Source organism: Mauremys reevesii, linkage group 7 (assembly GCF_016161935.1).
Source record: "Mauremys reevesii isolate NIE-2019 linkage group 7, ASM1616193v1, whole genome shotgun sequence".
Taxonomy (NCBI): domain Eukaryota; kingdom Metazoa; phylum Chordata; order Testudines; family Geoemydidae; genus Mauremys; species Mauremys reevesii.
Genome location: NC_052629.1, coordinates 47333180 through 47358606, shown reverse-complemented (window position 1 = coordinate 47358606; position 25427 = coordinate 47333180). Strand labels below are relative to the sequence as shown.

The following is a 25427-nucleotide window of genomic DNA, read 5'->3' as shown; positions in this document are numbered from 1 at the left end:
GGCTGTTTTTTTCACCTTTCTGACTGCTTGCTTTGTGGCTCACCTGGAGGCTTTATAGGCAACACTTCTTCTGAAAGGTTATTTTCCATCACCTAGATGTAGCTATACATGCCGAGTACAAATTTAATATCTTCGAAGTTCTATCATATGACTGGTAAAATGTCTACGTTCTACAATGTTTGGATGACTAAGATGAACAGTTGGTGTCCAAATGTCCCTGGATTTTTATTTCAGATCTCTCTATCTCTATATATAACAACAACTCTGATTTCAAACCAAGAATGTCAGGGCTGGCCTGCAAGTTTGTAAAAGTTGTGCCAACCACGCATGCTCCATGAGCCTTCATCTTTAGGGAGCATGTGTTTCTATATTAACAAAATCCTGCAACTTTCATTGGAGCCAGCTTCTGTGCTTTGTTTGCTGGCAGAACTTCCATGAGAGAGAAGGGGAGGATGGCAGTAAGTAGTTTTCAGGGTTCAAATACACAGGAGCCATGCTTTCTGGTGTTTAAAAAAAAAAACACCCAAACTCCTACAATACTGTACATGACTTAAAGAGGTAATACTGTACCTCAGTGTTGCTAACTCCAAGCATTTGAAAATCATGAGTCAAGCCCCAAGAAATCATGGTATTGACTTAAAAATAATAAATTCTGGGTTTCTTTTATTTGCCTTCTAGTTTTTGAGCTGCAAGGATTTATATTTGCAATCTTTTCTTAGCAACCACAAGGGCTAGACACTAACTTTATTTTTTTAAATGAAAGCTGAGATTCTCATGTAATCCCATGACTCCATGAAGGTTAGCATTACTGTGAACACAATATGAATTTACAGCTACTATTCCAAGGTGAATCAGTACTGCATTGATGCCCTCTGTGTGGAAGCACACTGGTCATATTTTCATTGTCCCCTCCGTGATGTCTGTAATGTATTAACATCTCAGAATGGTACAGTATTAATTGAAAGCCTGGTTAAAAACAAAGAAAGCATGTTGCAATTCAGTAAAGTGGAGGCATTATTCCTTTTCTTTGGTCCCTGTAACTGTGGCAGCCCCTGAATGTGACATTAAGAGGTGTTTTCCACAGAGGGGCCTCTAGAAAGGAAGGGTTTGGTTGCTTCCTGTAGGAACACCCCTTTCTAGTTGTCCAAGCATTTAAATTGGCAGCAGTTGCTGGAGTAGCAAGAAAATCCTGCCTGTTGGCTAACAGGGGAGTGTCTTGTATAGCTACTGAAACAGTAAGACGAAATTTAGAAGATTAAACTCAGAGGGAAAATATTTATAACCATGACTCTGTTTCTCCTTACAATAATTTATGGGCAAAATGTAGGAGGAACACAACCGATAAATAATATCCCATATGTAAACATAAGGGCTACAGCAAATTCTTTTTATTTAAAAATTAATATTGATGTTCATTAATATAAATTACCACATTTCAGATGACACTGATGTCCTTGAGGCCAGATGTCACTGACTGATTTATGGCTTGGGGGTGGGGGAGGGAGATATCCTGTTTTGTGAATTTAGTTATAGCACTAAAGTATTTAAAATAGCAATTTTGGGCCAGATTCATTCCTGGTGAAGTTGAGTTTCACAGTTCAAGTATTTGCTTATTACTCAGTTCCTATAGCTGAGAAACCCATTTCTAAAATGGATTAACATAAATTCTAAGATAAATAAAAGGAACATAAAGGAGAAATGTGATTTATTGTTCTGTTTCTTTTATGTAATTGTCTTCAAGTGGTCCAAATTCTGCTCTTGAATATGCATACACAACTCTCATGCAAGTAAAGAAAGTTGAGGAAAAATTTAGCCCCTGATTACTGTAGAACTCAATTCTGACATCCTATTCAGACTGCATAGATCCGATAACAGCCTTCACTCTTTGGGCTTGCTTATGTCCTCAAATGTGGACACTACATTGCAGCAAAGTAATATAAGCAATGTATTTGAGGAGCGAGCCACAGCAGCCTCCCCATAAAATTGGTGCTCTTTTAGAATTTTGGTGTTCCGCTTAATGCCTATTAAGCCAGCTACAGTAGGCAAATTGTATGCATATGTGCTTGAAGATGGGGTTAAACTGGTGGTTTGGCCAAAAGTGTGAGTTTAGAGCTCTAGTCATCAGTTTATTTATTCCAAGTATTCTACCATATAAACCACAGGCTTTTATCCCAATGTCTGAAACTCAGAAGATTTGCAAATCTGGAATTAAGCACATTTAGACTAGCTGGTAAAATCCTGCAAATCCTGCATTAAGTGTTTTGGCTCACAAGAAATCTCACTTAAGTAACTTTTTAGATATAAGCCTGTGTGGCTCTGCAGGTATCATATGACCCTAAGGCATACCATGTAAAAATCTGCAAGTATGGCGTGTGTATTTATACAGAAGAAACAATAAGGAATAGTTTCTAATTTGGCTATCATTCATATATGGCCTGATCCAAAGCATATTGAAGTCAGTGGAAAGATTCACTGGTACATTACTGGGTTTTAGATCAGATCCATAAGGCAGAAATTTGGGAATACTTTTCATCTTTTATATAACATGCACTTTTGCCTTTTTGGTAAGATTTACTACACAGAAATAAAGTTTTAACCATGTGGAGTTGAGTACAGAACTGTAAATGGTTTGTAAGATGGGGAAAAGAGTTTAAAGTTTCTTTAGGATACGAAAAGCTTGAAGCAAATAGAGCTTTGGGCCAAAATATTACATTTTCTCATTCAAGAAGAAACAAACAAGTATCAAATGTAGATTCTGATTTTCTGCAAACATATTAGTAAATCCAAACTGACCTTAATATTAGCTTTTGCTGATTTTCAAACTCTGACATTTATTCCATGAATAGAGTGGTTCACTTCATACTGCATATGTAAATACTGCAAAGTTTTCCAATTACTTGAATTTCTGCATAAGTCAATAGCTGGTTTTAATCTCCATAATATTTTGAGTGGACATTTGTGCTATGACTATTAAGATATACCAAACAGTCATTTATAGAATATTAAAAACTGTTTACATACACTATTAAAAGTTATGTCATCAGTCATTGCTTGTTTTTATGCAATAGAAACTTAAATAATATAATACAGTGTTGGATAAAATGTATTATAATGGTAACTTAAGCAACATTAATTTAAGTAACAGATAACATCTGGGGGAAATGTAATTCTATATTCATATCTTATGCAAAGTTAATTTTATAACCACCACCACCACCACATCTGTAGAACTCATTTATTAGAATTTCTTACTAATCCTGCTGTTATTCTGTTTAGAAATATTCCTTTATACTATTTTATTGTCTGCTATGCCCACATTTCTAAAAAGGCAGTCTGCTAGTTCTCAACAAAAAATACAAATGACATACACAGGGAACAATATGACTACTTTTTAAGACTTGTCCATTTTTATGCAAACCTCCACTAGAAAGAATTAAATGAAAAGTAATTTTATACAGTTATAGGTTTAGAGTAACATTGAAACAGTAAGTGCAATCCTCAGCTGTACCAAGCTCATACTTGGTGCAGCTGAAGGGGGATCCAAAGCCGGCTCTAAACCACCTTCACCAAACTGACCTCCAGTGCAAGTTAGAGCAGCTGCTGGACAGCTGTAACTTGTCACAGTTAGCATGGTTCCCCAGGGAGCATTGCACCACCTGGAGACTGGCAAAGCATATTGTGATTTAGTTCCACTACCTCTGTCTCTATCACATTTCCCCTTGTCCCCAGCTGATCATGACACCCTCTGCACTGTGGGGGCTAGCCCAGGATTCCTCCAATATGGGGGAACCCTCATCAGCCACTTTAAGGGTGGTTTAAGGGTCCTTTGCACCACGGGCCTATAGCAGTCAGTGAGGATCTGACTCATTTCTGTGGCAAGTGCAACACCATATTAGCACAAATAGATTGCATAATCCATTTTGTCCGCTTTTCCCCCCATCAAACTGTTTCTCACAGCTCAAGAATTATAGTGATTTAAGAGGATATTTTGAACAACACAACTTTGTCATGAGTAAATAACTCTCCGAAAATTAAAAATCTTCAGAATTGTTCAGTAAGCAGCGCAAATATTTTAATATAGATCAGTGTAATTTGTCGTAAATCTGTTCACAGACTTCAGAAAGTTATAAGTTTATTTGAGGGAAATTGTAACTGTTTATAAGCAGGAGTATAATACTGACCCTGTCTCCTTCTGTGTTTGTAAATAGATTTTACTATAGAACCATTTCTGGTGTTAAACATAAGATTTTGTTCTAAGGAAATACAAAGACTTACTTGTAGTTTTTAAAGGAAAGTATTGCATTAGAAGGATTCATTTAAATACAGTTGTTGGCTCTGGGCTTTCACCACAATTCATTCATTCTAATTTTCCCCTGGACTTATTAAGAATGCAACATATAGGAAGGGACAATTCATAATGCCTCTTTCACTGCATTTTTGCTTCAAAGTATAGTACTGCTCATAAACCTGTTATTACTAAACAAGATATTTCATAGTCTGCTTGCCATGTCAGGCACTTTTAATATCTTTTGTTTGAATTTTGTGACTGTTATGGCTTATAAAAGAAACTAATTGTGTTGTAATTTAGTTATAATCTGACAATTCAAGGGTGGTTATAAGACTCAACAGAAAAGGAAGGAAGAGTCCCTGGAGTCAGGAAGGAATTTCCCCCCAGCTCAGACTGGCAGTGACCTTTGGGGGTTTTTGCCTTTATCTGCAGCATGTGGTTGCAGGTCATTTGCCAGGATTATCTGGGTATATCTCTCTTAATCATTTCTCTGCCATTGCACGGGCCGCAAGCACTGGTGCAATTCGGCCCCTCCTATGCTTTGTCTATACCACATAATAATTTAGTCTCCTGTGACTCTCATTTACTTTGGTCTCATTTTGGTTGTTGGGTTTAAATGGGCAGGTGCTGGTTGGTGTTGGTGGCCTGTGATATATAGGAGGTCATGAACTTGTGGTCCGTCCTGGCCTTTAACTATATGACTCTATTTAAAGGGAAACTGTAAGGTAAAACCCCCCTCTAGCGGGGTGGTTACCCTACTCCTGCCCTAAAGGGCTTAAAACAGCCCTGGGAGCGGGCTGTGGCAGGGGAAAGGCTAGGCTGATTGGAAAGCAGCCACAGCTGTGGCTGGCTTAATGAGGGCCCAGCTGGCCCTTATAAGAGGGCTGGGGCCAGCAGCCAACAGAGACTCTCTAGCTTTGAGAGGGAGGGACCTGGCTGCAGGGAGCTGAGAGAAGGTACCTGGAGTGGAGTAGGGCTGGGGGAAGGCCAAGGGAGCTGGGGAGCTCTGGCCTGGAAACCCCCCAGGCTGTGGCCTAGTGGAAGGCCAATTAGGTACTGGGGTTACGGAGGGTAGCCCATGGGTAGACAGAGACAGCAGGTCCAAACCCCCGTTGCCTATGATGTGTGGCTTTTATACTGCAGTCTGCCCCAGCGAACAGAGACTAGATGGTGACTGGCAGTAGCCCACGACTGAGACAAGGTGGGGATAGAGGGTTGGGGGTTCCCCTGGGTGGGGAGACCCTGAGACTGCGGGGGTATTGCCAGGGGCAGCACTCAAAAGACAAGGGGCACCGGGTCCTGGGAGGGACATGGGGGCCAGCGGCAGTGGGACATCAGCTGGCAGAGGGCGCTCTGGAGGCTGGAAATGCTAATTCCCTGGACGACCAGCAGGAGGCGCCGCAGCAGTGAGTCGTTGCACTGTTACATCGTGGTGGAGAATGTGGGCATAGCGGTCCACCCCAATATAAGGGGCAGGGCACAGACTCTGGGACTGTTGGCCAAACCCAAGCATTGAGGAACGGAAGGTGGAGAGAAATGAGAGACTATTATTGGAGAGTCTGTGTGGCCCGTCTCGCCAAGCAGCAAGCAAGGCTGCTACAGCTGTTGCGGGGAGAACATATAGGCCTCATCGGGGGCCAGGCACATGGGGCAGTAGGCTGGTGCCAAGGCAGAGGAACTGTTGGGTCTGTGGGGAACCAGGGCACATGAAGAGGGAGTGCCCCTATGGGACTCGCAGGGCCCAGGCGAGCCCTGAAGGAAGGGCTGCGCCAGAGACAGACTGTGGAAGGACCAGAGTGTGACGTTACCAGGGGGGACTCCAAAGTTGTTGGGCCTGCATGGACCCCAGGTACCTAATGAGGGAGTGCCCTCAGGAGACTTGCAGGGCCCAGGTTAGCCCTGGGGGAAGGGCTAAGCCTGCAAAGAACTGTGGGAGGGCCGTGGCAAGGGGAAGGCGCTGGAGATGCTTCCACTGCCACACTAAGGGCCACTTAAAAAGGCACTGCCCCTTTAGGATAAGGGGGAGCACCGAACAAGTGGCCCAGTCTGAGCCTGACTAGACGAGAGGGACAGGCAAGGCTGGGGCCCCAGACCAGGAACTGTCGGGGGCAAAGAGGCCTCAGATAGAACAGGGAACCCACATGGAAGCCAGGAGGGCTATGGTGGGGACCCAAGTGCGGGGGGGAACCCACACGGGAGCTGGGAGGGCTATGGTGGGGACCCAAACCCTTCAGGAAGGAAGCCGGCTGCTCCAGATGCTGGAGAGCCTGAGGCAGGAGAGAGACATCCTCAGGGCCCAGCTAAGAGAGATGCTAGGGCGATAGGGATCCCCCCCACCATGCATTGTTAAGGGGGAGGGTGTGTAGCGGGGTGATTACCCCGCTCCTGCCCTGAAGGGCTTAAAACAGCCCTGGGAGTGGGCTGTGGCAGGGGAAAGGCTAGGTGAGTGGCTTTTATACTGCAGTCTGCCCCAGTCTGCTAGATGGTGACTGGCAGTAGCCCACGACTGAGGCAAGATGGGAATAGAGGGTTGGGGGTTCCCCTGGGTGGGGAGACCCTGAGACTGAGGGGATATTGCCAGGGGCAGCACCACAAAGACAAGGAGCACCCAACAAACAAATGAACAAAAAAAAAACCCCAAAACCTTATCTATGTTTCAAAAAACACATTCGGTGATTAAATCTGAATTGATTTTAAAAATCTAATTTAGTTTTTATTGTTTATACTGGTTTCTTTTACTCTTTGATTTAGAAGCAATAGCTAGATGATCACTTATGAACAGTATTAAATTATAGTAATAAACTTGAAGATTATTACACCTCTACCTCGAAATAACGTGACCCGATATAACACGAATTCGGATTTAATGCGTAAAGCAGTGCTCCGGAGGGGCAGGGCTGCGCACTCCGGTGGATCAAAGCAAGTTCGATATAACGCAGTTTCACCTATAATGTGGTAAGATTTTTTGGCTCCAGAGGACAGCGTTATATCGAGGTAGAGGTGTACATCATATAATCTTGGGGCCTGACTTGGCACTGTGGAACCCCAGTATAAGTCCTTTGACATTAATAAAATAATGCAGTGATGAACTGGGACCTTTGACTCTAAGATACAACAAACATTCTTATTCAGGAGTGACAATTTTATATTTTATAATAACCTTTAAGATACGCCCAACACTTTAGTTTCCAAATTTCATTATCCAGATGGGTATGGAACTGAAGTGCTATGGAACCTATGGAAATCAAGAGCTCTTTCCAGATAAATTGTTCAGTTTTAATGAGAGACCCTGGAAGCCCATGTCAGAAAGCAAACAGTGGCCTGTAATAGTTGTCAGTAGGCTTTCCAATTTCAAGCACTTGGATGGTAACAAAAAGGTACTATGTTTGTTGTGAGCCAAGCATTTTATTTCCTTTCAAAAAGTCTTCACAAAGCTGTGAGCAAGAATTAAATCCAATATTACAATGCGGGTTTTTTTAATCCAAGCAGAATGTGGTTGAACTTGTCAAACCAATGGATACACTTTTCCCTGCTCCGCTAGAAGAAGGTATATCTTACGATATGTATTCATCATTTATTGCATTACCCCCAGAATCCGAGGTGGAAACTGAGGTAAGGGTTTCTTTTTTCATCTGTTCTACTATGAGCCACCTCACCCTCCCCACTTTTTCCCATAGGAGCACAGTGAAAGTCACCAGTTTGATTCCTCTGTCCATCTTATGCTACCAGGGTATAATGCGCACTCAGTTTTAAGACTGAATGAAGTTGTCATTGATGCATTAATTGGTCAGGAAGGGAGCATGTATGTCATGTATTCAGTCAGCTTCTCCCACCATTCCTTAGGAAACAATCACAATACCTCAGTAGTGTGCATTATCTGTATTGGACAGTGAAAAACACTCTGAAGATCTCTTCCCAAATTAGACTCTCACATGCCAGCACAGCACATTGTTGTTGTGCCTTTGGGCTGGCAACACATTGATATTGTATATAATAGTGGAATGTTCAAACTGAAACATTTATTGTGGCATTTACTTTTAATTTATTAGGAAATCAATCAAGAATGTCATCCAGAAGGGCTCCAACCAGAAACAGAATCCTTGGACATAGATCCTATGGCTGGGTTCACCATTGAAGATGTTAAGTCAGTATTGGGTCAGGTCACAACTGAAATTATTGGCAGCCTTCAGGTACTATTTTAGAAATATGTTCACTAATTCTAACTGTAGTTAATTAGCTAATTAATGACTGTAAACTGTACCCACACTATGCTGGCAAACAACACATTCATCTGCTGTAGGAATGTGATTTAACAGATATACATAACTTGCAAATTAGTCATCTCACATGTAATAAGAGCCAGAAATAGATTCAGTAACATAACAACACGTCTTCACAACTGTTGTGTTATTTAGAAAGTATGGGCTAAATCCTGCTCTCTTTCATATCAATGGAAAAATTCCTTTTCAGTAGTGTAGGATCTGATGCAGTGAGAGAACACGTGCCATATTGAATATGCTCAATATGAATTTTCAGAAACATGCAGCCTTTGAAACTTATACACACACTCAATTATTATGTAGGTTCTGTATTACAAACATATGTAAGCCTAGTCTATACTTTAGTTTCTTTGAATGTAGTTACATAAGAGTTGCCCCAGTGGAATAGACTATTTGACCATCTCATATTGCATCCTGCTCCATCAAACATCTGAACATACTGAAGAGAAACAGCCAAAACCTTGTTCAGTATCCATTATTATTGTCTTCACTGCACCTATCACTCTGTATTAGCTGTTGTAAACAGAACATACCATTATAATCTTATATGGTACACATTCGCTCACAGTGATATACATATTTGAATGAGAAACACTTTATTACTAATGATATTACATTATCTGAAAATAGTTTGATATTGAGAAACTGTAGTTGTATGGATTATGCATGAATGGGAAACATCAGCTGGAAAATTGACACCAGTGCAATGCCTTCCAGGTTTGACTCTGTATTCCCATTCAAATTGTCATTAGAAATAGGTGAAAAAGTCTGGGCTTATACATGCAAATAGAACCTGCATCTTTTCTAAGAAATTAAATATACATTTTTCTCTTGACCTTGCAGACCTTACCTTGGCAAAACTCCCAGTGAAGTCATTGAGAGTTTTGCATGAAAAAGAACTGCAGGATCCAGTGAGAGATGTATTTTTTTCCATCTATCAAGCTCTGGTTACCTACCCAGAGAATAATATCCTCTTTATTGTAGTAACTGTCCTCCACAGACTCTTCTCCTGCAACTGATTCCTCTGCTCTTTGACACCCCCCCACCCCCAGTTGCTCTTATCATTAGATTCTGTCGGATCCATGATCAAAATCCTTCCACTACATTCTTAGACATTGAACTACAATCTTAAGCCTGGTCTACACTACGCGTTTAAACCGGTTTTAGGAGCGTAAAACCGATTTAACGCCACAACCGTCCACACTAAGAGGCCCTTTATATCGGTATAAAGGGCTCTTTAAACCGGTTTCTGTACTCCTCCCTAACGAGAGGAGTAGTGCTAATATCGGTATTACCATATCGGATTGGGGTTAGTGTGGCCGCAGATCGACGGTATTGGCCTCCGGGCGGTATCCCACAGTGCACCACTGACCGCTCTGGACAGCAATCTGAACTCGGATGCAGTGGCCAGGTAGACAGGAAAAGCCCCGCGAACTTTTGAATATTTCCTGTTTGCCCAGCGTGGAGCTCTGATCAGCACGGGTGGTGATGCAGTTAAAAATCAAAATAAAGAAAGAGCTCCCGCATGGACCATGCGGATGTGATCGCTGTAAGGGCAGGCAAATCCGTTCTATCAGCGCTCCGTTACAGAAGACGAAATTCAAAATCATTTTTTAAATATCTCCAGACAGATGCCATAGCAGGGACTCAGCGCACTGCTGCGTGACAAGCGTAACGGAAAGCCAAAGAATCAAATGGACGCTCATGGACTGGAGGACTCAAGCTATCCCACAGTTCCTGCAGTCTCTGAAAAGCATTTGCATTCTTGGCTGAGCTCCAAATGCTTCTAGGGTCAAAAACAGTGTCCGCGATGGGTCAGGGCATAGCTCAGCAATTTACGCACCCCCCCCACACCCACCCCCAGAAGTGAAAGGGAAAACAATCCTCTCTTGACTCTTTTACATGTCACCCTATCTTTACTGAATGCTGCAGATAGACGCGATGGTGCAGCACTCAACACCAACATCCTTGCTCCCCCCACGCTATGGCTGGCTGATGGTACAATACGACTGGTATCCGTCCTCGTCATCAGCGTATTGGCACATGGGGCAGTGCAAAAGGACTGGTAACCATGCTGACTAGCATCTGTTAGGTCGATCAAGGGCGCCTGGTCCTAATTTTTCCTGGTAGATGGTACAGTATGGCTGATAACCATCGTCGTCATAGCAACAGGGGGCTGAGCTCCATCAGCCCCCACCCTTCATGTGTAAAGAAAAGATTCAAGTGCCCCTGAACTAGCAGAGGGATGCTGGGCTCCTCTCCTACACACTCCTTACTGTCCTGTCTGGACTATCATAGCAGCTGGAGGCTGCCTTCCACTCATATCTCACTAACAAGTCACTGTGTCTTATTCCTGCATTCTTTATTACTTCATCACACAAGTGGGGGGACAATGCTATGGTAGCCCAGGAAGGCTGGGGGAAGAACGGAATGAACAGGTGGGGTTGTTGCAGGAGCACCCCCTGTGAATAGCATACAGCTCATAATTTCTGCAGGATCTGACACAGAGCAGCTGTGCTCTCTGGTTCTCTGATACAGTGGTTCTCTAGTACACTTGCCCATATTCTAGGCAGGACTGATTCTATTTTTAGATACCAAAGAGGAGGGATTGACTCAGGGAGTCATTCCCAATTTTGGCTTTTGCGCCCCTGGCTAAGAGCAGCCAGGGGCACTTATGACAGCAGCAAATGGAACAGTGCAAAAGGACTGGTAGCCACGATCATCTTATTACCAATTTATGGTATGGTAGATGGTACAATATGGCTGATAACCATCTCTGCTATCATGCAAAAGCAAAAGCATGCTGCTGTGTAGCGCTGCTGAATTGCCTCTGTGAGCGGCATCTAGTACACATACGGTGACAGTCACAAAAGGCGAAACAGGCTCCATGATTGCCATGCTATGGCATCTTCCAGGGCAATCCAGGGAAAAAAAGCATGAAATGCTTGTCTGCCGTTGCTTTCCCAGCGGAAGGAGTGACTGACGACATTTACCCAGAACCACCCGCGACAATGATTTTTGCCGCATCAGGCACTGGGATCTCAACCCGGAAATTCAAAGGGGCGGGGGAGGCTGCGGGAACTATGGGATACTACGGAATAGCTACCCACAGTGCAATGCTCCAGAAATCGACGCTAGCCTCGGACCGTGGACGCACACCACCGATTTAATGTGTTTAGTGTGGCCGCGCACACTCGATTTTATACAATCTGTTTTGTTAAACCGGTTTATGTAAATTCGGAATAATCCCATAGTGTAGACGTACCCTTATACTCTGTATTGTTTCTCCAATGGATGTAATACATCCTCTGGTGCTGTTGAATCAAGGATATACCATTAAGAGTCGGATCACAGTGCTGGCTCAAAGTAGGTGTGACGATAACGATAGTGGACTGAAGCGGGAGCTGCCACAGGGACAGCTGATTTTCATTAAAGACATTTATCAGAGAAGGATGTAAGAATGGGAACAGAAGGGCAGCTAGGTTTTGAGTGAGAGAATTAACTTGGAGATTCAGTTCTCCTCAGGAAAGTGATTAAATATGTACTTAGAAGACATGGGTCAATGGGATATGGACTTGTTTGTTTATACTTGACAGTGGTCCAAACACAGTGAACAAGGTAGATAAGATAAGATCTGGGTAAAGTTCAAATAAGAATTCAGATTTTTTGGTGCTTTATCCAAGCTTTGCAGAATTTTTTGAGATTTGCCCATCACTGCTTGGTATGTTGGAGTATGGCAATATAGGGATTTTAAGGCTAAAGGCCTGAAGTTTAACTGAAAAGGTAACCTATTACAAACTTTCTTGGATGGAATTCAGCACTAGATTTTAAAGACCAATTTTTCTACTGGTATAAATTACATAGCTCTCTTGAAATTAATATGAAGTTAACAGAGAATTTGGCCCTAAATCTATGATTATTTTGTATGGAGTCAGTAAAGTATATTTTTACCCTCTCCAAACTTAACTTAAAACACTTGGAAGGACCTTATCTTGTGTTCTTTCCATTTCTGATCTATTTTTGTTATGAAACACCATCTGTTTCCATGGACATATACATCTATGCATACTGAAAAGGTTACATAAATTCCAAGGCCTCTGATATTCATGGAATTAGATCCAGTGTGCCCAGATTTCTACAGGCAACAGAATTGCAGACAGCTACATATTATCACTGCCAACGAATGTTGCTAAAATGTGTCACATCCCATGTACCTTCATTGCAAATATTACATTGAAATTTAAGAACTGAAATGCTTCAGAATTCTGGAGTTCCTATGTATAATATATATATTCATTATTATGTATATAATCAAGACAGACAAGCAACATCTCAGAAACCTTGTTTTTTATTGTTCATTTCTAATATGCTTTCTGAGTTCCAGTAGTGGGTCAGTAAAATGTATTACACTGGAGACCTAATATATGCTGCGAAAGAAAACACTGCAATAACCAAACCCCAGAGCAATTTTTCTGATTTGGTGTTTAGTGGTGAAATCTGTCTGAGAATACAGACAAATTAGCCTATCTCCTAATTTAAGGGTATATGAAAAATGGCTGTCCCAATGTCACTTCCTGTTCATGGCAGACATACTACATTGGGATTGTACACAGTAATATGATAAAGTGTTATCACATAAGTACAGGCTGGAACACCATAATGTCTGAAAAACAGGAAGGTGTGTGCAGGATAATGTCTGTCTTAAGGCACTATAATATGTCAAAACCACAAAGACAATGTGCAGCACAAAATAGCTCCATCGTAACCACTTTTTTTTCTGATTGTTTTCACAGACTGAGATAAACGAAAAACTGCAAATGCAGGAAGAGGCTTATACTGTGAGAATAGACAAATTAAAAAATACCTGAGTAGCTAGACAAGAAGTGGTGCCGAGCTTTAGAGAAATCTACGAAAACAAAAGAAGACAGTTGGCATTCATTTAATTTTTTTTTTACAAAGGAAACTATTGAGCTAATGTTTGAGAAAATATTCATCCAAATTTAACAACTTTACTGTCCTCATTAGCATTTATATTTACTCTATACTTAGTAAGATAAAAGGATTAGAAGGATATGTAGTTCAAAAATATAAAAGTGAAGTCTACTGCTAAATAGCAATTTCTGATAAAATTTTAAACTTCTCAGTAATTCCACTCCTTTGTGTTCCTCCTATTATAAAGTACTTTTAAATATGATTCTAGCATTCCACCTCCCACTCCCCCCCCAATCTACAATATTTTCATAAATTTTCGCTGATGGAGATGCATATTGTTGGTTTACAATAGAGAACACCATATGAAAACATTGCGGATATATTAAGGAGAGAATGTCATTAACATGTAATTATACACTTTTGATCTACGATTATTTTCTTAAGTTCATATTAATTTTTTTGCTGAACTTGCTAAAAACTCTAATATCATATAACACTTTTTTATGTCCACCATATCGAAATTACATAAACATAGGACTGGATCCTACAGTTCTTTCTCAGACATAGCTGCTTCTGACTTCAATAGGAGTTTTGTCTGAAAATTTGTAACACTTTAATTCTGACTGTATTTGTTACTTCAATATACATTAGCATTGTTCTGTATTTTGTCACATATTGTATAAATGTTGGTTAGCCCAAAATGAAGCCTAATTGTAATATGTTCTAGAACTGTGAAACCCATTCATTTTTACATTACACAGCTCTGACCCTTTGAAAGCACTTGGTTAAATATGAATCATGCTTCTAAGGTTAGGCTAAATATTAACTGGAATATTGGAAAACAACCTTTTAAGCAGTAAAATTACATATTTGTTTCTCATAACATGTTAAAGAAATGATTTCCATTCCATCCACATTTATGATGGTGAAAATAAATATTAATGAAAAACCTGTCTAAACCTGATTAAGCAAGAGAATGAGTTACCTAAAGAGTCTTGTTTGTCACTCTTTCACTTGTATGGGCATATACTTGGTGTGTACGGAAATGAGAATAAAACCAGAAGGGGGCAGTGGCTGCACATTATTCATCAAAAGTAATTTAAAAAATAAATAACATCCAGTAGCACCATCTGGGTGGGAATGGGCTGTGAATGTGTACTTGAGAGCATATTTCAAATGTGGACATCATGACCTTGTAAAGCAACTGTTTAGAATTTTGCATGGGCAGAATATTTTTAGTCAGGAAAAGGTTAGCTTTCTGACAACTCATTATGGCTGATTTATGCTAATGTTTCTGATTTTGTCACTTTTGGTCTCTGCTCATATAGCATTGGTCAGCAAACTCCTGAGGGCTCACATCCAGCTATAAAAGCCAACAGTTCCTAGTTTGAGCACACAAATAGCTCACAAGGAGTTGTGTATGAAAATTACCTCCCAAATAATACCTTCTGCTGGCCCAGGTTAGCTGACTCAGGCTCACAAGACTCAGCCTGCAGGGCTATAAAATTGCAGTGTATACGTTCAGGCTCAGGCTGGAGCCTGAACTCTGGGATCCAGTGAGGAGGGAGGGTCCCTGAGATCAGGCTTCTGCCCATAGTCCTGTGAGCCCGAGTCATCTGACACAGCCACAAGTGTTTGATTGCTGTGTAGCCATACTCTAGGAGATTTATAAAGCCCATGGTATATGAGTAGTACTATTTGAGTGCAAAGTATTGTTACTGATTTAACATGCAGACTTAGTACATATATAGAACAGCTGAGGAATCTACTAAAATTCCTAAACAAGTCCTACAGGCCAAACTTGTACAAACCGTCCAATTGAAGTAAATTAACACTGCCAACAGCAAAATTCCCATTGACTTAAGTAGGGCCAGGTTTTCACCCACGGGTTCTGTAAGGAGACACCAGGATGAGTGATCCGACATACCATATGATTCTCAAAATGTAAGAACTGATTTAAAATAGGGCTGTGGATTAATTGCAGTTAACTCACGCGATTAACTCAAAAAAATTAATTGCAATTAAAAAAATTAATTGTGATTAATCACAATGTTAAACAATAGAATACCAATTGAAATTTTTTAAATATTTTGGATATTTTTCTAAATTTTCAAATAAATTGATTTTAATTACAACACGGAATACAAAGTGTACAGTGCTCACTTTATATTATTGTTATTACAAATATTTGCACTGTAAAAATGATAAAAGAAATAGTGTTGTTCAATTCACCTCATAAAAGTACTGCAGTGCATTCTCTTTATCATGACAGTGCAACTTACAAATGCAGATTTCTTTTTTGTTACATAACTGAACTCAAAAACAAAACAATGTAAACCCTGGAGCATACAAGTCCATTCAGCCCAACTTCAATTGCTAAGACAAACCAGTTTGTTTACTTTTATGGGAGATACTGCCCACTTCTTATTTACAATGTCACCTGAAAGTGAGAATAGACATTCACATGGCACTTTTGTAGCCAGTGTTGCAAGGTATTTACGTGCTAGATACGTTTAACATTCGTATGCCCCTTCATGCTTCGGCCACCATTCCAGAGGATGTGCTTCCATGTTGACGACACTCGTTGAAAAAATAATGCATTAATTAAATTTGTGACTGAATTCCTTGGGGGAGAATAGTATGTCTCCTCTGTTTTACCCACATTATGCCATATATTTCATGTTATAGCAGTCTCAGATAATGACCCAGCACATGTTGTTCTAAGAATACTTTCAGTGCAGATTTAACAAAATGCAAATAAGTTACCAGTGTGAAATTTCTAAAGATACAGCACTCGACCCAAGGTTTAAGAGTCTGACCTGCCTTCCAAAATCTGAGAGGCATTAGGTGTGGAGAATGCTTTTAGAAGTCTTAAAAGAGCAACAGTCGGATGCAGAAACTACAGAACCCAAGCCACCAAAAAAGAAAATCAACCATCTGCTGTGGCATCTGACTCAGATGATGAAAATGAACGTATCAGTCTGTACTGCTTTGGATTGTTATCGAGCAGAACCTGTCATCAGCATGGATGCATGTCCCCTGGAATGGTAGTTGAAACATGAAGGGACATATGAATCTTTAGCGCATCTGGCACACAAATATCTTGTGACGCCAGCTACAACAGTACCATTCGAACACCTGTTCTGACTTTCAGGTGACATTGTAAACAAGAAGCAGGCAGCATTATCTCCCGCAAATGTGAACACACTTGCTTGTCTGAGCGATTGGCTGAACAAGAAGTAGGACTGAGTGGACTTGTAGGCTCTACAGTTTTACATTGTTTTGTTTTTTAATGCAGTTATTTTTGTACACAATTCTGCATTTGTAAGTTCAACTTTCATAATAAAGAGATTGCACTACAGTACTTGTAATGGGGGAATTGAAAAATGCTATTTCTTTTGTTTTTTACAGTGAAAATATTTGTAATAAATATAAAGTGAGTACTGTACACTTTGTATTCTGTGTTGTAATTGAAATCAATATATTTGAAAATGAAGAAAACATCCAAAATATTTAAATAAATGATGTTCTATTATTGTTTAACAGTTCGATCAATCACATGATTACTTTTTTTAATCACTTGACAGCCCTAATTTAAAAATGGAAAATCATTTTATGTTTTAAAATGCTAACATGAAATGCAACAGGTCATGCTTTGGATGTGGATGTACTGGTATTAATACAATATGTAGATACAATATGATGAATTAAGGATTCCTGGCTCTTATTGGTTAAAATCAGACTTACTGTTTTTAAGGTCCCTTATCATGTTGCATTCGTGTGTTAGGGTACGTCCAGACTACTCACCAAATCGGCGGGTAGCGATCGATCTATCGGGGATCGATATATTGCGTCTCGTCTAAACGCTATATAGCGATCCCCGAACGCGCTCCCATCGACTCCGGAACTCCACCAAGGCGAGCAGCGGAAGCGGAGTCGACGGGGGAGCCATGGCCATCGATCCCACGCTGTGAGGACGGGAGGTAAGTTGAAGTAAGATACGTCAACTTCAGCTACGCTAGTCCCATAGCTGAAGTTGCGCATCTTACATCGACCCCCACCCCCAGTGTAGACCAAGCCTTAGTGTCTGTCTAAAAGTAGCTTACATTGTTGTTTGTTGTGCAAACAAATGAGACTATTTTCAACTTTCAGTATACTTAGTCTTTATTACTTTTGTTATACTATAGATGTACACAGTACTTTCCAATGGACATAATTTAAATCGTTTAACCAGGTTCTTGCCCTGAAGAGCTTTTGATAGAAGTTGGAGAGACTCAGTATAAAGAAAGGAAAAGGTCGTTGACTTTGTCCTCACTGCCAAAAAAAAGGGTGTGTTTTTACTGCAGGATAACAAATGTGCCTTATATCAGAGGGGCAGCCGTGTTAGTCTGGATCTGTAAAAAGCCACAAAGGGTCCTGTGGCATCTTATAGACTAACACACATATTGGAGCATAAGCTTTTGTGGGTGAATACCCACTTCCTCAGATGAATGTGGTGGAAATTTCCAGAGGCAGGTATAAATATGCAGGCAAGAATCAGTCTAGATAAAACAGCAAAGAGTCCTGTGGCACCTTATAGACTAACAGACATATTGGAGCATGAGCTTTTGTGGGTGAATTCCCACTTCGTCAGATTCTAGAGATAACGAGATTAGTTCAATCAGGGAGGATGAGGCCCTCTTCTAGCAGTTGAGATGTGAACACCAAGGGAGGAGAAACTGCTTTTGTTGTTGGCTAGCCATTCACAGTCTTTGTTTAATCCTTAGCTACCCTGCTATAAAATCCTACTGGCAACAAGAAGGCACCTGGAGTTTTACTGCAAGGTAGTTAGGTGAGGTCAACCACAGGCAGAGGTGCAGTGTTGACCTTGCCTGGCTGCCCTGTGGTAAAAATAATTGCTTATCTCCAGTAGGATTTTACAGTAGGATAGCTCATATGCATTAGTTATCCTGCTGTTTAAAAAAACATCTGTTTTGCAGTGATGACATAGCCTTAGTGTGGGAAGACACCGAAGGTTAAGTAAACATGGAAGGTTAAGCAAGGAGCAATGTGAAGGAAAGGGAGACTGAGCTTAGAAAAGGTAGAGTGGGAGAAGGAGACAGAGAATGGTTTCTTTCATCTATTAATATCTTGATCAGCTTCTCTCATTGAATCATCCTTCTGTCCCTCTGCACCAAGACTGCACTTGAATTTGGAATGCATCAAATAATTAGGTTTCCTCTTTAAAATTGTTGGCTACATTTTCAGAATAGTTACTTATAAGCCACTTTTCACAGATGTGAAATTAAAATTTTCCCAAATGGACATAAGTGTACCTGCACAAAATCCACACACCCATTATGCCCACATAATCAGCATATGTTGATGCAGATCAGACAGATACGCACAGCTGTACAGTTGAGCCCCAAGTTGTGTGTGCTATGGCAGGTTTTTCCAAGTGCACCCACACTGCTGACTTTTACCCCAAGTGTAATATATTTTTTTCATTGCATAGGGCCTTGGGGTTTTTTGGTCACAGGTTGTACTAATTGTGTAATGGGGTTGCCTACAAACACTCCTAAATATATTAGCCATATGTGTTGCGATTTTCAGAAATTATTTATGCTCTTTTAGCTGTCTAGTCACACTTTCTCAATCTGAAAAATCAGCAGGATATGTAGAACTTTGAGTCTCTGTTTCTGCCTGTTTCCATTTAAAAGTTGCTTGGAATTACACCCCAGAGTGGCCTGTGTGATCCCTCACTTTCATTCCTGTGCGATTTGCAGAAACCACTGTTTCTGAACCCCAATCCTCCTGATGCCTCTATTGTTGTTCTACCCACTACGGCTGTGATCCTTAGCTGGAGCCCAGAAACACAAAGGGAATGTGAGGGTGATCCTTAGCTGGAGCCCAGAAACACAAAGGGAATGTGAGGGTGCAAAGATGGGTTTGGCTCATCTTTGCATTACCTTTGTTACTGCCCTGTTCCTGGTTCGGCTATGTGCCCAGCCTGTCCCCTGGAATAAATTTAGAGATACCTGAAGGGTTCTCATGTCAGTTAAGTGATCATCAACATTAGCAAGGAGTCCACAATTAGTCCAGAAAGGATACTGCAACCTGCACAGTCCCCTTGTACATGGGGCAGCTCAGGCAGCAATTCTCTTTGAAGTAAAATCCCTGTCTAAAACTTCCCTTGGGGCAGAGCAGCTCTCCCCTACTCCTTGCTTTGATTAAATGCCCAAATTTGCCCTGTTTTTGAGGAACGAGTGGAGCTCTAACAAAGAACATGAAACGTGCAAATGAAACACTTGATGTTTGTAAATGAGCAAAGTCAAAAATGAAAGTTATTTAGCTTCTGATTATTTGGTGATGTCTCTTCAGGTATTCATTGTATATAGCAAGCTTCAAATTATAGCAGCTGGGTAACCAGACAACACACACATGGCAGTTAAAATCAAACTATAGTCTCAGTGAATCATTTAATTTTCCCAATAAATTAATATAGTCCCACTTGAATTCAGAACAGAATGTGAAATATTTCCAGGGGGGCAAACAACTTTGAGGGTAGTATGCTCTTCACACTGTGGCCTGTTGTTTGAAAGCACTGGCCTGTTGTTTGAAAGTTTGCACAATAACTCCATGAAGAATATTTTTGTATTGACGTAAAGCTTTACACTTGCACTGTTGGCTATGCCAGCTGATAGTTGTATTTGTTTTACATATGTACACAGTCTATTTTAAAAATGTCAGTTGTAACAAACATCCTTTCAAGGTGGAGTGAACGGAGTGCTGAATAGTAAACAGTCAGATTGTTGGAGACTAGAAGGTAAAGTCCTTCCTCCCTGAAAGGAATGTGCATGTAATACTGGCATGAGCGTGGCAATGTTTTGTTTATTGTGGAATTTAATGTAAGCAGGAACAAATCTAAAACCCATGCTGAGGTGGCTTCAGAGCCAGAGTTACTATAACATTTCCTTTTGAACCACTTCTTGATATGTAACGTATAGTCTAGGGAAGACTTAAAAATACATGTAGGGTCAAACCCTCAGCCCAGGTAGTAGGGCAGATTGGAGGAAGAGGAGTTGGAAGGAGGACTCCCAGAGGAGCTATGGAGCTTCTCCTTATAAGTTACTACAGTTCAATGGTTGTAGTAGGCTACATGATTCCTTACATGCCCTTACCCTGTAAGGCCTCCTTGAATTCTGTCAATTCCAAAAGGCGTACACACTTTGTGCAGTAGAACCATGCCAGTTCCATTGTCCTGGGAGCCTCTGGGCTTGAGGAATACTGTTTTTATTTTCCCAGCAAGACAGAACCTACACGTTTTAAATTCTTCTTTGAGTGGAGAAGGTTTATCTTTTAATTCAATGAGCTTTCGTTTGGGTCACTTATAGTGTTGTGGGGCACCAATCCAAGCCTGCTCTGCCTTGTGCACACAAAGTAGACCCCATGAATTCTGAGCTTCCATGCATCCTTTCTGGAACCTTTAATTAAGCATTGGCAGGCTTAATTTCTCCTAAATTAAGCCATCTCCTGTTGTCCACTCCCAGCATCTGGCAGTTAAAGGCTTAGGACACCCGGGGCACGTCTACACTTAAAACGCTGCGTCGGCTGCACCACTGTAGCGCTTTAATGAGGAATCTTTATGCCAGTGATTCTCAAACTGGGTCAGGACCCCAAAGTGGGTCACAATCCCATTTTAATGGGGTTGCCAGAGCTGGCTTAGACTTGCTGGGGCTCAGGGCTGAAGCCCAAGTCCCACCGCCTGGGGCTGAAGCCGAAGCCCGAGCCCCATTGCCTGAGGCCGAAGCCAAAGCCCGAAGGCTTCAGCCCTGGGCAGTTGGACTCAGGCTGCAGGCCCCCTGTCAGGGGCTGAGCCCTTGGGCTTCAATTTTGGCATCCCCACCCGGGGGGCGGTGGGGCTCGAGCTTTGGCTTTGACTCCACCCCCACCCGGGGCAGTGGGGCTTGGGTGGGCTCAGGCTTCAGTCCCCCCACCCCCTCCTGGAGTCATGTAGTAATTTTTGTTGTCAGAAAGGGATCATGGGGCAATAAAGTTCAAGAACCCCTGCTCTATGCCAACTGGAGAGAGCTCTCCCATCAGCGTAGTAATCTACCTCCCTGAAAGGCGGTAGCTATGTCAGTGACAGAAGCTCTGCTGTTGACAGAGTGTTGTTTACATGGGTTAGGTTGGTATAACTGTCACTCAGGGGACTGGATTTTTCACACACCTGAGTGATGTCCTTATACCCATCTAGGTCTGTGGTGTAGACTAGACCCCCAGAGCATGGAGTTGCATCCCTGACCATCTTGGTTAATAGCCATTGATGGACCTATCCTCCGTGAACTTATCCATTTCTTTTTTGAACCCAGTTATATTTTTGGCCTTCACAACATCCCCTGGCAATGAGTTCCACAGGTTGACTGCATTGGATGAAATACTTCCTTGTATTTGTTTTTAATCTGCTGCCTATTAATTTCATTGGGTGACCCTTAGTTCTTGTGTTATGGGAAGGGGTAAATATCACTTTTTCTCCACACCATTAACAATTTTATAGGCCTCTATCATATCCCCTCTGAACAGGCCCAATCTTTTGACTTTCCCCTCGTATGGAAGCTCTTCCTTCCCCCAATCATTTTTGTTGCTCTTCTCTGTACCTTTTCCAATTCTAAAATACATTTTTTGAGATGGTGCACCAGAACTGCACACAGTATTCAAGGTGTGGATGTACCATGGATCTATCTATATATATATATGGCATTATGATATTTTCTATGCCTGTTCAAGGATGATGAAGGAAAAAATCCATCAAGTTATAGACCTACCTTCTGCATGAGATACATACCAACATGCAGGTAAGACAAATCCTTTCTTAGGCATCTCGGGTAAATTGAATCTGGTTTTTGGGTTTTTTTGTCTTTTTTACCAGCATTATACCCCTCCTCACAGCCCTGTCCTTATCTGTTGTCATTCCTTGTTGTTCTATATCTAATTTAAATTATAATCTTTGGGGCAAAGGTTGTTATTTTGTAATCACCTCTGAAGTGCCCTACATACCTGTGGTACTGTGTAAACAATAATACATTTCTACCGTCAATGGGAAAAAATCCTACTATCTGATCCATTAGGCAGACCTCAGCCCAGCTATTCCACTCTCCCTACTGTTCAGAGTTGCAGCCTTCCCCAGAGCACAGCATTAAATCAAGAATTACCAGGCAGCTCTGAGAAGAGAACTTTGCCCTTTGATTGCTTTCCAAAGAAATGTCCTCAATTCCTTTCTCTGACAGATAAACGTTGTGGATCATGCTAACAAATTTTCCCAAGCCTTTTGACCCCTCCCCCAGTAGTTAATGAATTTGTACTATTGATTGGGAGACCCATAGAGAATTAGTACATTTTCCAGATTTGGCAAGTGAGTGAACAAAACCAAAATAACCTAGGTACTGCATTAAAAGAAGCATTTTGTTCATTTACTAGGAAAAAATGGGACTTGGGATGTTTGTAATATTTCATAGTATGTTAGCTAATTGTCTGCACAATGTTTTACTGAAATAATGCAACCTAGCAGCATTGCTTTACTACCTCACCCGGGGCCCAATATTGATTTCAGTGGGAGTCGAGAGTACGAGGCATCTTGCAAGACCAGAGCCTCTGCTACTAAATCAGGGTCGATAGCTGAATGAGCCTGCCATGGCATTTGTCACAACTAGTGATTCTTTGAATTAGCAAAGTGAGAAACAGTGAGTCCACTGTAATGTTGTTACTACTCACAATTACACAAATGTATGCCAATTCCTACATTTTGTAACATCAGCTACAGCTGGTGGAAAAATAAGAATATTTTTCTTACACACACAAAGATCGTTTCATCAACATTTTTTTGACTTGATATTAAAAACAAAAATTCACCCTGTTATTTTTTTTAGTTGAGGTTTCAACAAAATATATTGCCAAAAATCTATATTCTGAAACATTTCAAGCAGCTCTAATGGCAATAGGTTGTTTCAATTTGCAGCAAAACATTACAAAAGCAAAGAGTATTAAAAATATATCTTGTGAGGAGAAAAGCCTCAGCTGGTATAAAGAGTCATAGTTCTACAAAACTCAATGGACATACGCCATTTCACATTAACAGGACCTGGCCCTGTGTAATTTCACTCTTCCAGTCAACTCCAGTTTTCCATGTATAATATAAATATAGGGCCAGATTTTCCATTGAAGTCAATGGATAACACTGATTTACCCTAACTGAGGATCTGGTCCTTTGGATAATGTTATATGAAGACATGGTCATGTTTTATATACGTTTTTGTTGACTGTCAATGACGTTTAAATTAAGGGGCCAGATTCTGAAAAGGGTTTTTTTTGTTGATTGGTGGGTGTTGGTTTTAAAAAAAATCTCTACTCAAGCAAAATCTCCATTGAATTCAATGAGTTTCATCTGAGTAAAAACAGAACTTCACGATTTGGTCCATCAATCTTAAATCAGAAATTCTAGTATACTATTTCCAAGTTTCTATTCTACACTCAGAATTAGAACTGTACATGTTTTTGTATCAGTGAGAAACATTCTGATATGAAAGAATTTACGTTATTCCTGTGCTTTGTGTCAACAATCAGGAGTGAACCTTTGGATTTATTAATTCCTAATCTTTCACCTATCTTACATCATTATAATATAATGAAATAGAACTCTGTATGGTGCATTGTCAATAAAATCTAATATTGAAAAGAGTACTGATCATCTAGTGCAAATGGAGAGCACAGTAAATGATTTAGAGAATGTGTCAAACATTAAAGCTATCTAATACCTTCTAAAGTAGATTGATACCCATAAATCTAAGATAAATGACCTGTAAAATTACTTAAGAAGAAATAATATTCATTTAATCAGGCTTCCAGAGAAAAGAGGGGAAAGGTTGGAGAGAAACTCATAAAGAATTATTAAATCCCTTCAAATTCAATACTTAGCAGATCACAGAGAGCAAATATCTCTCCAAGCCCAGACCAGATAAGCAGTTTTAAGTCAGCCCACCTGAACCTGTCTTTGTGAAACGACTAAATTACAAACACCATTGAAAAAAATCCCTGATTGCCCATCTCTACTGATTTTACAGCTCTGCTAAACAGTCTCTTTTCCAGATTCAGCACTGTGTGTATCAGAGCATGATGCAAGGTGCATTTATTTGATTTAGCATTTGGTTGAGTCCAGGGGTGGGATGTCAGCTTGATTTCTGGCTTTTTGACTGTAAATATTTTTCTACTGGTAGAAGTGATAGCTTAGTTTAATGCTTTCCATTGACCATTCCTGGAGGGAAGAGGGGCTAATTTTATACTGAAAGGAACACTTGTATGAAAATCAATTAAAAATTGTAATGGTGTTCTCTGCACTTTAGACTGACAATTCTGCTTCCCATTCTGTTGATGAGATTAACTTTACTTTTCAAATCCATTTTAGAGTTTGAGTAATGCGGATGACAGGAAAATTTGGCCATTTTTTTTCACTGCTAAGTAAAGGCCTAATTATTCAATTGCTGCCCACTCAAAACTGCCACTGATTTCAATGGGACTTTTGTTGGCTCATTGTTTGCAAGATGAAGGCAGTAAGTATTAAATATCAGAATTGCTGTTTTCAATAAATATAAATAGATTATTAGAGAGTAGATTATCTACTTTCTGTCTATCCTTTGCTTTTATTATTATCTTGAGCTCAACACTATTGATGGTGAAAGCCTCTATTAGAACTCAACACAGAACTTTTCATGAAGCAACACAGTTGTACGTTTATCGGTGGAGGAAACACTTTCTGTGATAAGGGTGGGTCAAACTCCATTCTGAATCATGTGGATCTGCAGTAACTATTGACCTTTGTGTAGTCAGTCGTCATTTGCATAGGGGCACGACGCCAGCATCTGGCACTTTTCATTTAATACTGTGTGTGTAACATG

The 25427-nt window shown here is 40.7% G+C and overlaps 1 protein-coding gene across 11 annotated transcripts in view; it reads left to right on the top strand.

Annotated features, from left to right (window-relative positions):
• Window positions 1-14196, top strand: part of CABCOCO1 (ciliary associated calcium binding coiled-coil 1) — a 144356-nt gene extending 130160 nt beyond the window's left edge. For 10 of the 11 annotated variants that reach the window (XM_039482825.1, XM_039482821.1, XM_039482834.1 and 7 more), the window contains 3 exons: window positions 7775-7900; window positions 8338-8478; window positions 13362-14196. In XM_039482825.1, coding sequence (XP_039338759.1) covers window positions 7775-7900; window positions 8338-8478; window positions 13362-13436 — 342 coding nt within the window. In that variant the 3' untranslated portion in view covers window positions 13437-14196. The remainder of the gene's footprint in view (window positions 1-7774; window positions 7901-8337; window positions 8479-13361) is intronic. The other variant, XM_039482822.1, reaches the window with a different exon arrangement.
• Window positions 14197-25427: the final 11231 nt, after the last annotated feature.